The sequence below is a fragment of the Accipiter gentilis genome, chromosome 5 (assembly GCF_929443795.1).
Source record: "Accipiter gentilis chromosome 5, bAccGen1.1, whole genome shotgun sequence".
Taxonomy (NCBI): Eukaryota; Metazoa; Chordata; class Aves; order Accipitriformes; family Accipitridae; genus Astur; species Astur gentilis.
Window position 1 is genome coordinate 46,038,011 of NC_064884.1, and position 12,015 is coordinate 46,050,025.

Genomic DNA, 12,015 nt, shown 5'->3' on the forward strand with positions numbered 1-12,015 from the left:
CAGGCTGCACCGTCTCCCCGTTGGTGCTGGCAGTGGGGAATGGTTGTGGTCATCTCATCAGTCTTTGCGGAGCCTGGGGTGGCGGATTTGCTGGTCTTGACCAGGGCCAGTGTGGTGACGCGGCCAGCACCCAGACGCTGCTGTGGCGGTGTGTCCCTGGGCACGTGGGACGACGCTCCCTGCAGCGCGCAGCCGCTCCCCGTTCCACGGCACGAGTTCAGCGAGTCTCTGCCTCTACCCCTGGCCGCAGCGCGTCCTGTCCCCGGGACAGGGAGAGGGGCTCTCTGCCCCCTTGCCACCCCCTGCAGCGAGTGGGGCGCGTGGTGGACAGCCCGTGCGAGGCCTGCCCGGGCGCCGTGGCATCTCCCACCGGGCAGGGTCTGCGAGGCCGTGTCTGTGCCAGCGTTCACCCACCCCGGGCCGTGCCCACGACCCCCCTGCCACATCCAGGCGGGTCCCCTCGGTTGCCCCGAGCCCGGCGCTGGCTGAGATGCCCCTGGGGCCAGCTCACGGGTCACCCGTCCCCACCGGGTGATGCTCGGGGACCGGTCCCCCCGGGCGCAGGGACCGGTCCCCGCCGTCTCCCGGGCCTCCGTCCTCCCGCGGTGCTGCCCGGCCGTCCCTGCCCGGGCGCTGCGGGGACTGGCGGGGCCGGAGCGGCGGGGAGGGATGCTCGGGGCTTCCCGCCCGCCTTGCCGCCCGCTTTTCCTCGGTAGCCGCTAGGTGCCGGCAGCCTTCAGCTTATCCCGGGGCTGTGCGGGGCCCGGGGGGGGGGTGCGGAGCCGTCCCGGGGCGTCGCTGGCAGCCTGGGGCTGAGCTGCCCGGGATGCGCTGCTGCCGGCAGCCCTTTTGCTCTCCCCCCCCCCTCCGCGCCCGGGACGCGGAGCCCACGCCGGGCTGCTCCACGCTGGGGGTCTCAGCCCGGTATGGGGGGGTGTGTGTGTGTGTGTGTCCCAGTTCATCCCAGCTGCTCTCAGGACCGGGCGGGCGGCAGCGGGCAGGGTGTCGGGGCGGCTGCGAGGAGGGGGGGGGGGGGGGCAGCGAGGGGGGTGGTCTGCGGGGACGGGGTGGTTGGGGGACGGCTCGGGGGTCTCCGTGCTGCCCCGCCGGTGCTGAATCCGCCCTCCCCGGTGCTGAACCCGCCCGCCAGCGGAAAGCCACCGGGGAGCCCCGCTCCCGACGGCGGGGGAGCGGCTCTCCCCGGTGGCTTCCCGGCGGCGGCGGGGGGGTGGGGGGCCGGCCCCCGCCGGTGGCCCCGGTGCCGGCGGGCGGGGAGGTGTGGCCAGGGGCCGCATAAAGCCGCCGCCGCCGCCGCCGCCCCGCGCCCGCCGCCAGCCGAGCGCCGCCAGCCGCGGGCGCGGAGCCGCCATGCGCGGGGCCGCCGGGCGTGCGCTGCCGCCGTCCTCCTCCTCCTCCTCCTCCTCGTCGCCGTCCTCCTCGTCGTCGCCGTCGTCGCCGTCGTCGCCGCCGCCGCCGCCGCCGCCGCTCTTGCCCTTGTTACTGTTGCTGGCGGCGGCGGCGGGACCGGGCGGCGGCGAGGAAGCGATCCAGTGCCCGCCGTGCTCGGAGGAACGGCTGGCTCGTTGCAAAGCACCGCAGGGTTGCGCCGAGCTGGTGCGGGAACCGGGCTGCGGTTGCTGCGCGACCTGCGCCCTCGGCCGCGGGACCCCCTGCGGCGTTTACACCGCCCGCTGCGGCGCCGGGCTCCGGTGTTACCCGCCCCGCGGCGTACCGAGGCCCCTGCACACGCTCATGCACGGCCAGGGGGTCTGCACGGACCTGGCCGACGTCGAGGCCATCCAGGAAAGCCTGCAGCCCCCAGGTAAGGCCGGCCCCGGGCGGCAGAGGGGCGAGGGGTGGGTGCCGGGGGCTCCTGGCCCCTCGCCGGGTCGGTGGCGCAGCTCTAACCCCCCCCCTCCCCGCCCCTTCCCCCGGGCAGCCCCGGTTTGCGGCGACCGGCTCTCCACTCGCTTGGCGAGAGTTGGGGCGACGGGGCCGGGAGCGGGGTTGGGGGGTTCAGCGGGGACCCTGCGGCGGGAGGGGACGGGACGGCCCGGGGATGGGCACGCAACGGGGCGCGTGTCCCAGGGAGGGAGCGGTGCTGAGCTCCCGCAGCCGGGTGCCAGCGGGTCCCATTTGCGCCATCCTTACCCACCGCGGGCGCAGCGGTGCTGGAGTGGGGCGCTTCGCGGGGACTCATCGCCCGCCGTGCCCTGGCTGCAGGGTGTCCCTGGGTGGCAGGGCAGCTCGGGGTCCCGCCGGCACCCACGGTCCCCAGGGGACAGGTCCCACCTGCCGGGGAAGCTCCCGTTGCACAGTGACCCCCGCGCTGCCCCTTCCCTGGGATGCTCCCGGTGGGAAACAGGAAAGAGGCCTCGGGGCACCTGCTTCCCTCGCAGGCAGGTCAGGCTGGGCTCTGTGCCGGGGCTCTGCCAAGAGCCGTGTCCTTCCCGCGGCCGGACAGGGCAGCACAGTGCAGGCAGCAGGCAGGGCCAGGCCGGAGAAGCCTGCTGCTTGTAGGCTCTGCCTACGTGTGTCTGCCCCAGGACCCTCTCACAGATCTCAGTCGTGGCCCCCTGTCACCCCCCTGGTGCTCGGGCAGGGTCTGGGGGCCGGGAGCGGAGCCGGAGGTGGGAGCCCAGCCCCAGAGCTGCGCCGGTCGCACCGCGGCTTTGACAGTGGGAACAGAACCACTCCTGGGGGCTGAGCGTGGAGTCTTGGCCCGTGGGGCTGGGCCGTCAGTGGGTCTGGATGCTGTGCTCCCCCTTCCCTGTCCTGTGGGCTGTGATGAGGACCACGTCCCCTGGAGCTGGGGAGCAGCATCCTGCCGCAGGACAGCCCACAAGCAGTCCTGGCCCTGTGTCTCTGCATGGGGTCACCTGGAGCTCCCCAAGGGGCAGAAGGAGCTGGAGCGGTGTCTGTCCCTGTCCTCCCTGAGGGCTGGAGCCCAGCTCCGCTTCCCTCCTCGCATGGCTGGTCCATGGCAGCTCCGCCGGCGTCCCCATGGTGAGGAGGGCCCTTCGCAGATGGGCCCCTCCGGCCACCCCTCTCCCTGGACAGGAGTTGGCCGTGAGTGCTCAGCATGGGGTCTGCTGCGGAGACCCCCTACCCTGCCTGTCTGTCCTCATCCCACATCCTGCAGGAGCTGTCTGGGCTCCCTGGCCCGGGGCTGTGTCAGGCTGCCAAGGCCTGTTGGTTTTGGCCGTGCCCCGTCTAACGCAACATTTTTTCCCAGAGCCTTTAGGAAACAGACTTGCAGTTTTTTCCCTTCCTTCCCGCCGTGTTTTGGCCTTGCTGGGGATGGATGGGTGGCTGTGGGAGCTGGGCTCACTCGCCGGGCACCGTGCCTGCCTGCAGCGTTGCAGGTGGCAGGATGGGGGGAGTGGGCAGCAGCGAGCCCCTTTGCCCAAGACACCCCGGCAGGACGTGGGCAGGAGACCCCACAGCACATCGCTCGGTCCGGCCCTGGTTGGAAGGTCCCGGTGGGACATCCGAGCCGTGGGTCCCTGTCCCGCTCCGGCAGCCTGGAGCCAGTGGGAACGTGGGGCTGGGGGCTGCAGGCTCCATTGCTCCCGCCACAGCCCTGCCTGGCACAGCGAGGGCACCCCGGCACGGCCGGTGCATCCAGTGGGTCCCCTGCGGGTAAGCAGAAGGGAATTAAATGCCTATTTAGGGGCAGAGAAGTACGGAGCAGGTGCCCCCCGGCTGTGCCTGTGTCCCCCGGGACTGAGCGGGTGCCAGGCCAGTGGAGGCTGCAGTGGCTGGGAAGCAGTTAACGTGCAGCTCATACAGTAAACACTTTGTCTGGGGGCTCGGCCCGGGGTGGGGGGGGGCTCCGCATTCCAGGGAAGAGGCTGGGATCGGTGGGGGGCTGGGCTTTCCAAAGGGTTGGGCGATGGCTCCCTGCTCCATCGCCAGAAAAGAGCCTCTCCGCTCGCCGGGGACCCGCAGGACTTGCTAGGAAGCGAGGGAGCGGGTGGCCACTCTTCTGACCCGAGACCCTCTCCCGTGGCTGCGGGTCTGGGCACCTTGCGCAGGACCCTGGTCCCTGCCTCCCATCCCAGCCTTGCCAGCTCCAGGCTGGCTCCCGGGGCATCCCACTGCTGGGCCAGAGCCCTGTGACGGGGCCAGCTGCGGGAGGTTCCAGCCGTGGCTTTTCGGCACAGCCTGTGGGTGCCTGGGGGAGGTGATGGCTGAACCCGTGTGTGGCAGCCGGGAAGAGGTGAGGACATTTTCCCCAGCACGCATGAGGAGTGATTTCATGCTGGGTAAATAATTATGTCTGGGAAAAACTTACCCCATGGGAGTTGCATTCATCCCGTGTGGTTGCTGTAAGCAGTGGCTGGGATGGATCCTGTTCCCTTCTTGTGTGCAGTGGCCAGGAGGGACAGCGATGGCCAAGCCTCACCTGGATGGCACACGGGCAGCAAGGACAGGCTGGGTTCAGCCCCTGGTGGTGTCCGCCCCGTATGCATCCGTCAGGGCTCCTTTCCACCTGGTCAGGGGGACAGGCGAGGCTCTTGCCCTGTCCCATCTGTCCCCTGGGATGGCATCTGGCCTTCACCCATGCTTGGGTTTCTCCAGGCCAGGTGATACTCCCCGCAAGGCTCTGGTCCTTAAGGGGAAGTGCCCCTCACTCCCTCTCCTGCATCCCGACCTCTCTTCCATTGGGCTCGCATCGGGCGCTGAGCCGGGAGGTGCAGATGTGCTGGCTGGTGCCCCTGGCCAAGGGGCAGTAGGTGCCTGTGCCCCTGCCACCCCCATGCCCTGGCTCCCCATGCTCCACCGGGGCCAGCGCTCGGCAGGACGAGCACAGACTTCCCCGTGCCGGCGCCTGCCAAATCAAAAGCCCCGGCAGCCAAGAGAGCCGGTGCTGCACCGTGGCCCTGCCAGGACCACCCAGAGGTGACACCGGGGGTGCCAGACGGGGAAGCGGAGGGTGCTGGGTCTCACCACGGCTCGTGCCATGTCGGCCACAGACACGTGGATGTGTCCCCTCTGGCCCATGGGGCACGTGGGGTCCTTTGCGCCTGGGCTGGTGGAGTAGGGGGGAGCGGGGCTGGAGCTGTGGGGACCCCTGACACTTGTCCCTCTCCCACGGACACACACACGGTCCCGGGCCTTCGCTCGCTGCCCCAGGCTCTCCTCCCAGAGGAACCGCGCGGTGGAGCCGGAGCCCTTCCCTGCTCCCTCGGGCTCAGCACGGTGAATCACAAGTTCAGCATGTGACCAACCTCATTTGCTGCTCCCGTTAATTGAAGGCGATGCTGAATGACTCGTTTGTGTCTCCTGTCCATGGGCCGAGCAGAAGGCTGTGCAGAAACCCTCCTCCTGCCGGGATGGGGCGGCCGGTCTGCATGGTCAGCGAGGGCAGCACCCGTTCCCATCCCCTTGGTGCCCACTTCCATCCCAAACCGAGCAGAAGGGTTTACCCCAGCCCTTGGCCAAGCAGGCACCCCCCCCTCCACTCTGCTGTCCTCCTCTGCCGCTCGGAGACCTCTCTCTGCCGGCACAGCCCCAACCGCAACCGGCAGCACCAGGGTGGTGGTGGCCGGTGCATGGGCTGCCCTGCGTGGCCAAGGCTGCCAGGCAGAGCAGGACCGGGGAGGGAGAGGTATGGGGAGGTTTGGGGGCACCGCGCAGGCACCGGTGCTGCTGGACCGGCATCCAGGTGGTGCTTCCCAAGGGGCTGGGGCAGAGCAGGCTGCACCGGGAGCCGTACGGGGGGCTGGCAGGTCAGGGGCCTCCAGGCTCCACAGAAGTTGCTTTCTCCATATCTTTGTGCATGAGTGCGAGGAGTTCCCTCGTCCAGCTGGTGCAGGAGGATCGCCAAGGGAGGTGAGAGGCTCCTCGAGCTGCCGCGTGTCGCTTAGCAGGTGGGAAAATCACCCCAAGGACTGCGGCGATCCCTATCACAGGGAGGGATCCCAGAGCTGGTGCATGAGTCAGGGGACCGTGGGTCCCAGAGCTCTGTCCCCAGTGCCGGGAAGAGCCGCCTCGCTGCCCAGAGGCACCGACGTTTCATGTGACCTTATGAAAATGTTATTGGCATCTGGTTTTATTTAAGCCGAGAGATTTGACGCTCTGAAGGTGGCTGGCGGGGGGAGGAGGGGTGTTTGTCCATGCTGGGGCTGGGTGAGGGCTTTCCCCGGGCAGGGGGCAGTGGCCGGTGCCTCCCGGTCCTGCCTTTTCACGGCGCAGGAGCAGCACATGGAGTTGCCGGGACTTTGGCATGGTGGTCCCCACCAGTGCCAGGTCTCCCACCCAGCTCTTCCTTGCGTGTCTCCCCGAGGAGGTGGAGGCAGAGGCGGGAAGGAGCATCCCTGCCCCAGCCCCCGGCTGGGCTCCGCCGCCAGTGCCTGCGTTGCGCCACGGCCCCGTGGCTGGTGTGCGCCAGGGCTGGCATCGCTCTGCACGGGTTCCTGGATACTTTGGGTTTGTGTTTCAAATTTCAAGGGCATGAGCCATTTCCTGGAAAAAACTGACAGATTAAACAAAAAGCAAATCAACACAGATGAAGGAGAAGGCTTTGATCGGGCCTTTGCTGTGAACTTTAACCAGGCTGCTGGGAGCCGGTCCAGGAGCCCTTCGTCGCAGGGGAGCCACTGCGTGAGGTGCCGATGGGAGACCGGGGCTGGGATCCCATGGGGATGCAGCGGGCAGGAGGCTGCAGCTCTGACCCCGCTGCCTGCTTGCTGCCTGCCTGCTGCCTGCGGGAAGGGCCGGTGCTGGGCATCACCCTGGCAGCCTCCATCCCTGGTGCTGTGAGCCCCTGGGTGCTGCTTCCACCCAGTGACCGCCCCCCGCCTGGTTTGGGAGGTCTTTCCCATTGCCAGCTGCAATATTGATGAGTATAAGCCCAATCCCGGGATAAACTCGGGCAGGGAGCCCTGGCCGCTTTCCTCTTACAGCCCAGGCAGGTTGGGAGTCAAAACGCTGCTCGGGTTGATGTGGCTCTGAGCGCAGGCGGGACCCTGGCTCCCGGGGGCATCCCCCCTCCACAGAGTGTTAACGGGCCCCAGACTGGAGGGACCGGCCGCTTTTTAAAAAATAAAGTCGCGCCGAGAGCTCGAGTCTCATGACGCTCCATCCAGCTGCCAACATCTGGGATTGCAGTTTGGCTGTGCTCCTGGCGCAGGCGAGGATGCCAAGCGCCGCCTTTTGGGATTGGCCCCGCGGGAGATTAACTTTCTTATTCCAGGAATTTCTTCTTTCATGTCTTTGCGGGGGCCGTGCCCTATGGCAGAGCACAGCTCTGCTCTCAGCCGCGGCGCCCGGTGCTGCCCCGGGCCTGGCGGGTGCTCAGCACCTCCCCGGTGCAGCCCTGGTGCCCCCGTTCCCACTGCAGCTCCTCGGAGGCAGGTTTTGGGGGACACCGGGGGCTTCCTTGGGCTTCTTGTGCATCCCGGGGTCACCTTCCAGCCCTGTGGGTCTGGTGCTGTGGGTGTACCTGGTGGCACGTGGCTGGCCAGGGCACAACCAAACTCTCGTGCCGCGCAGCACACTGGAGCAACTGCCCGGCGCTCTCGCAGCGTGCGTTTGCAACCCTACAATAACAGACACATGGCAACAAGCCTGTGAATCGTGGCTAATGAGTCGTAAAATCTCCCAGGAGCTGCAGGGAGAGCTCAGCCCAGTGTGGTGGCAGGGGCAGGAGGGGACCCTGGGTCTGGGGGTGACACCTGTGGGGACCGGGGAGGGGGTCCGGCAGCACCGGCTGCACGTTGTGCCTGGGGGTGCAAGTTGCTCCACAGGGGCCAGGGCACCGTGGCGGCACCGCCATCCCCGAGGCTGCCCCGTGGCACTGAGCCCCCTCTCCCCGGTCTGTGTCCTTGCAGAGAAGGAGGAGGTCGACCACCCCAACAACAGCTTCAGCCCCTGCAGCATCCACGACCGCAAGTGCCTGCAGAAGCAGCAGGCGAAGCGGGTCAACAACGGCAACAAGATGCGCAACAGCGGGAGCCCGTACCACCGCGAGGAGACGCGGCCCATAGTGAGCACCGCGGTGGGCGGCCGGCACCAGGGCGGTGCTGGGATGGGGGGAGGGCAGGATGGGTGCTGAGCAACCCTGGACCGTGCTCCAGGGTTGGGGTCCCGGGGCGCTGGGGCAGGGGCACGTGCCAGCCCCGCTGCCGGCTCAGCCCCCGCTTCCCGCAGGCACAGGGCTCGTGCCAGAGCGAGCTGCACCGGGCGCTGGAAAGGCTGGCCGCCTCGCAGACCCGCACGCACGAGGACCTGTACGTCATCCCCATCCCCAACTGCGACCGCAACGGCAACTTCCACCCCAAGCAGGTAGGACGGGCTCTCACCCATCATGGGGGGGGGGTCACTTGCGTGGGGGCGTTTTGCAGAGCCAGGGTGATGCCGGGAAGGGGGATGGATGAATGGACGAGCCGGTGCTGGGGCATGGCAGGGCACCCGCGGCTCCTGGCTTCGGTGGGAATCCCCCTTCGGGTGTTGTGGGGACCTTTGCAAAAGCCCCGGGGTGGGATGGGGGTGGGAAACACCCCCCCCCAAGAGCTCCCGGTTGCTCCAGCCAGGCAGCCCATGGGGATGGGGCCGTGGGGGCCAGGCTGGGCGCCCCCTCACCGAACCCGTCCCCTCAGTGTCACCCGGCGCTGGACGGGCAGCGGGGCAAGTGCTGGTGCGTGGACCGCAAGACGGGGGTGAAGCTGCCGGGTTTCCTGGAGCTGAAGGGGGACTTGGACTGTCACCAGCTGGCGGATAGCATGTGAGCACGACCGTGGCGGCCCCGCGCCACGCCACGGCCAGGACACCCACCGGGGCTGCATAGGAGAGGAAGAGAGGGGACGTGATTGCCGAGCAGCTCCCCGGTGCCGGGGGACCCCGGCACGCGCCCCGGATCGCCGCTGTGCTCTGCGCCATGGGCTGCCTATGGCACGGGGCACGGCACGGCGACCTGCGCCACGACCGCTAGCCGCCACTGCCGAGGGGTCCCCGGCACGTGCCAGCGGCACCTCCATCCCGCACGGACACTCGCTTGGACAGATGCTGCCCAGGGGCTGGTGTCAGGCCGCCCGAGCGGAGCGGGTGGAGAGCACCCACGATGCAGCCGCCCCTCGGTGTTGCTCCCGCCGGCTCCGATGTCTGCCCACCCCGTGGTGCCCCCCCCCCCCCAGCTTTCGCCCCAGCCCCACCGTGCTGCGGCACTGCCGGGGGACCCGGAGGCCGACGGCTGCGGCAGAGGCTCCGCTGCTGCCCCGGTCCAGCCTGGCCCCGCAGGCAGCCATGGACACGCCGGCTCCTCGTGGGGTGCCGCGGCGGTACCCCTGCCCGCAGTGCCTTGCCGTCCACACCAGACCTCTGCGTGCGGCTGCTGGAGAAGTGCCTCATCCTGCCCTCCCCGGTGGCGGGAGGCTGCCCAGGCAAGGACCGGTCGGGGCGGGGGGTTGGGGGGGCCGGAGAGACCCCCCGTTGCCACCACCTGCCTGGGACCCTCCCTGCCTCCACCTCACCCAAAGCGTGTGCGTGCGATGGGCGTCATCGCAGCCGCTCAAAGCAATAAGAGACCGACCCCCTCCGTGCTGCAGCCCCCCAGCCTGGGGACCGCCTGCCCCATAGCCCGGGTACTCCCTGCCCCATGGCCCAGCCCCGTCCCGCTCCCTGCGCAGGGACAAAGCTGGCGGCCACAGCCTTTTCCTCCCATCCGTCCCGTCTCCCCCGGCCCCATTCCCAGCTGCCGTCCCTGCATGCGGGGGTGCGTCCCTGCGGGCGCTGGGTCCGAGGGGAGGGTTGGGGGACAAGGGACACCCAGGAGACACCTCCCAGCAGGAAGGGCTGCTTTTGTTTGGGGTTTTTTTTTGCTTCCCCAAAGATTTTTAATATTTGAAAAATGTTGTTGTTGGGTCCTTAAAACTGACTGTGTGGACCCTGAGGCAGAAATCCTCCATCTCCACGGAGCGGGGTACTGCCGGTGATGGTTTCTGTCTTCTCTTCTTCCAACTTGGCCAGCATGACAAAACCAGGCTGAATTTCTGGAACATCTCAGTGACAGGATCTGCAGATTTCGCCAGCACAAAGTTCTCAGCTGAGAAATTGTCACTATTTTTGTAGCTATATTTCTTCTTTTTTTTTGAGCTGGGCTGGAAATTTTTCACCTAAATGTCTTTTAGGTGAGAAATGGCTGTGCTGGCTGCCATGGCAAGTGTGCCAAAGACAGAGGGGATTTTGCTGATCCCCCCCGACCCACCCCCCAGCTCCATGGCCACAGTGGGAGGTTTTGGTTTTCCATGTGGATTTGCCCCGTGCATGCCAGTGGGTGCTAAGGCCCCCGATGGGAACGAAATGTTTCCGTTTTAGTGAAACACCCTCCTGCCCCCCCGCTGGTCCCCAGCAGCTCCCCGGCATGGCATGGCATGGCATGGCGCGGCATGGCACAGCAGATCCCTGGCACTGGTGGGGACGTCCCCATGTCTCTTGGCAGGGGCACGGGTGGCAAGGGGATTGGCAAGTGCTGTGGTCGCATTGGCCAGGGCTGGCTGGACAACGAGGATGGAACGAGCTGGGATGGGGCCTGGCACCAGGCTCAGCATTGCAGCTCGTCGGCACGGCTTTGCCTGGCTTCTCACCTGGGTGGCAGTGTCCCCGTGTCACGTCCCATCTCCCCAGGTGCACGTGTCCCAGTGTGACCCCAGTAACTTCCACCGTGTGTCCGGTGGGGCTGTGCTCCTGCCCCTGCCCTGCTGCAAACCGCCGTCCCCGGCAGGGTCCCACAGGGCTGTCGAGCCACCCGCTGCATCCCTGCTCGGTGCCTCACCGGGCTCCTGCCAAAATCCCCCAATTGCCCTGATTCCCCACCAGACCCCCTGCCTGCCCTTGTGCCCTGCCGGACCCCCTGCCTGCCCCGGCGCCCGCCCAGCCGGCTGCTTGTGGCCCCGCTCGGCGGAGGGTGCGCACAACTTCCAAACTGAGTCAATTTGCCAGGATGGTGGTTGGTGAGGACGGGGGTCCCTGCCCCTGCCGGAGCCCCCTGCGCCCCAGTACCACTGTGGAAAGGATGAGTTTCCCAGGGCGAGGGGAGGTGCTGCTGGGGACCAGGGCCGGTCACGGTGCTGGTCCCGCGTGGCCGTGCCGGCAGCACCACGCTGGGGTGCAGGATGCAGCGGGCAGCCCCAGCCCACCGGGCTCAGCCGCCCGGACCCTCCCTGCATGTGGCCGGGGCAGCGCTGGCAGATCCAGTGGAACCTCTCCTGGTTTTGGGGTGGCCGGGAGGCGGCCGGGCTGGGGCTGGGGATGCCAGCACTTGCCAGGGCACTTTCTGTGTCCAGCTCAGAGGGCTCCAGCATTTTGTATCGTTTCTCCTGTAGTTTAAGGCTGTATTTACACATGATCATATACCAGCGTAAGGCTCCCCAACCCCAGCGGCGTTTTTCTGCGCCGATGTGATTTCTGTCAGTTCCTCCTGGGCCAAGCCCATCCCTTCGGACTCCCATGTAGCACCAACCCTCTTTTACAGTAAACTTGAACCTTTGTATCGTCAAAAAGAAAAAAAGAAGGTAATTACTGTATTTAATTTTCCCTGGTATTTAATGTGTTTCTATCGAGTGTATTCTATCGTTGCATTGCTTTAAAGAAGAGAGGGGAAGCAAAGCAGAGGAGGAGCGAGGGGTCTGTGGGGATCCCACCTGGCTGGGCGCTGCGTTCCTGCAGTGCTGGCATGTGCCATATGGAAACGCTCCCCTTCCAAACAAGCCAAATTAAACCAGAAACTGCCTGCAACCTCAGCACCCTCCCACTGCCATCTCGAGCTCTGGCAGAGGGTAGAGGAGTAGCACTTACAGCCCTGACCCCCAGGGAGGTTTAGCTGCTGGGCTGTCCAGCCAGCCTGCCCTGGCTCCAGAGCCCCCGCAAACTATGTCCCCGGGGACCACCGGCAGGACCAGCCCCAGCTACTCGGTCCTGGGAAGTGCCTGTGCCGGTGGTGGGAGCAGAACATGCCGGAGCCGGCCGGTGCTCCAGGATGAGGGGTTCAAGGTGTGCACCCATGAAAGCCTG

General features: G+C 67.3%; 1 protein-coding gene across 1 annotated transcript; it reads left to right on the plus strand.

Annotated features, from left to right (window-relative positions):
* Positions 1-1,327: 1,327 nt before the first annotated feature.
* On the plus strand, positions 1,328-11,545 carry IGFBP4 (insulin like growth factor binding protein 4). Its single transcript, XM_049801429.1, has 4 exons — positions 1,328-1,822; positions 7,839-7,993; positions 8,158-8,292; positions 8,607-11,545. The coding sequence occupies exons 1-4, from the start codon at positions 1,369-1,371 to the stop codon at positions 8,733-8,735; spliced, it is 873 nt and encodes a 290-aa protein (XP_049657386.1). The 5' UTR covers positions 1,328-1,368; the 3' UTR covers positions 8,736-11,545.
* Positions 11,546-12,015: the final 470 nt, after the last annotated feature.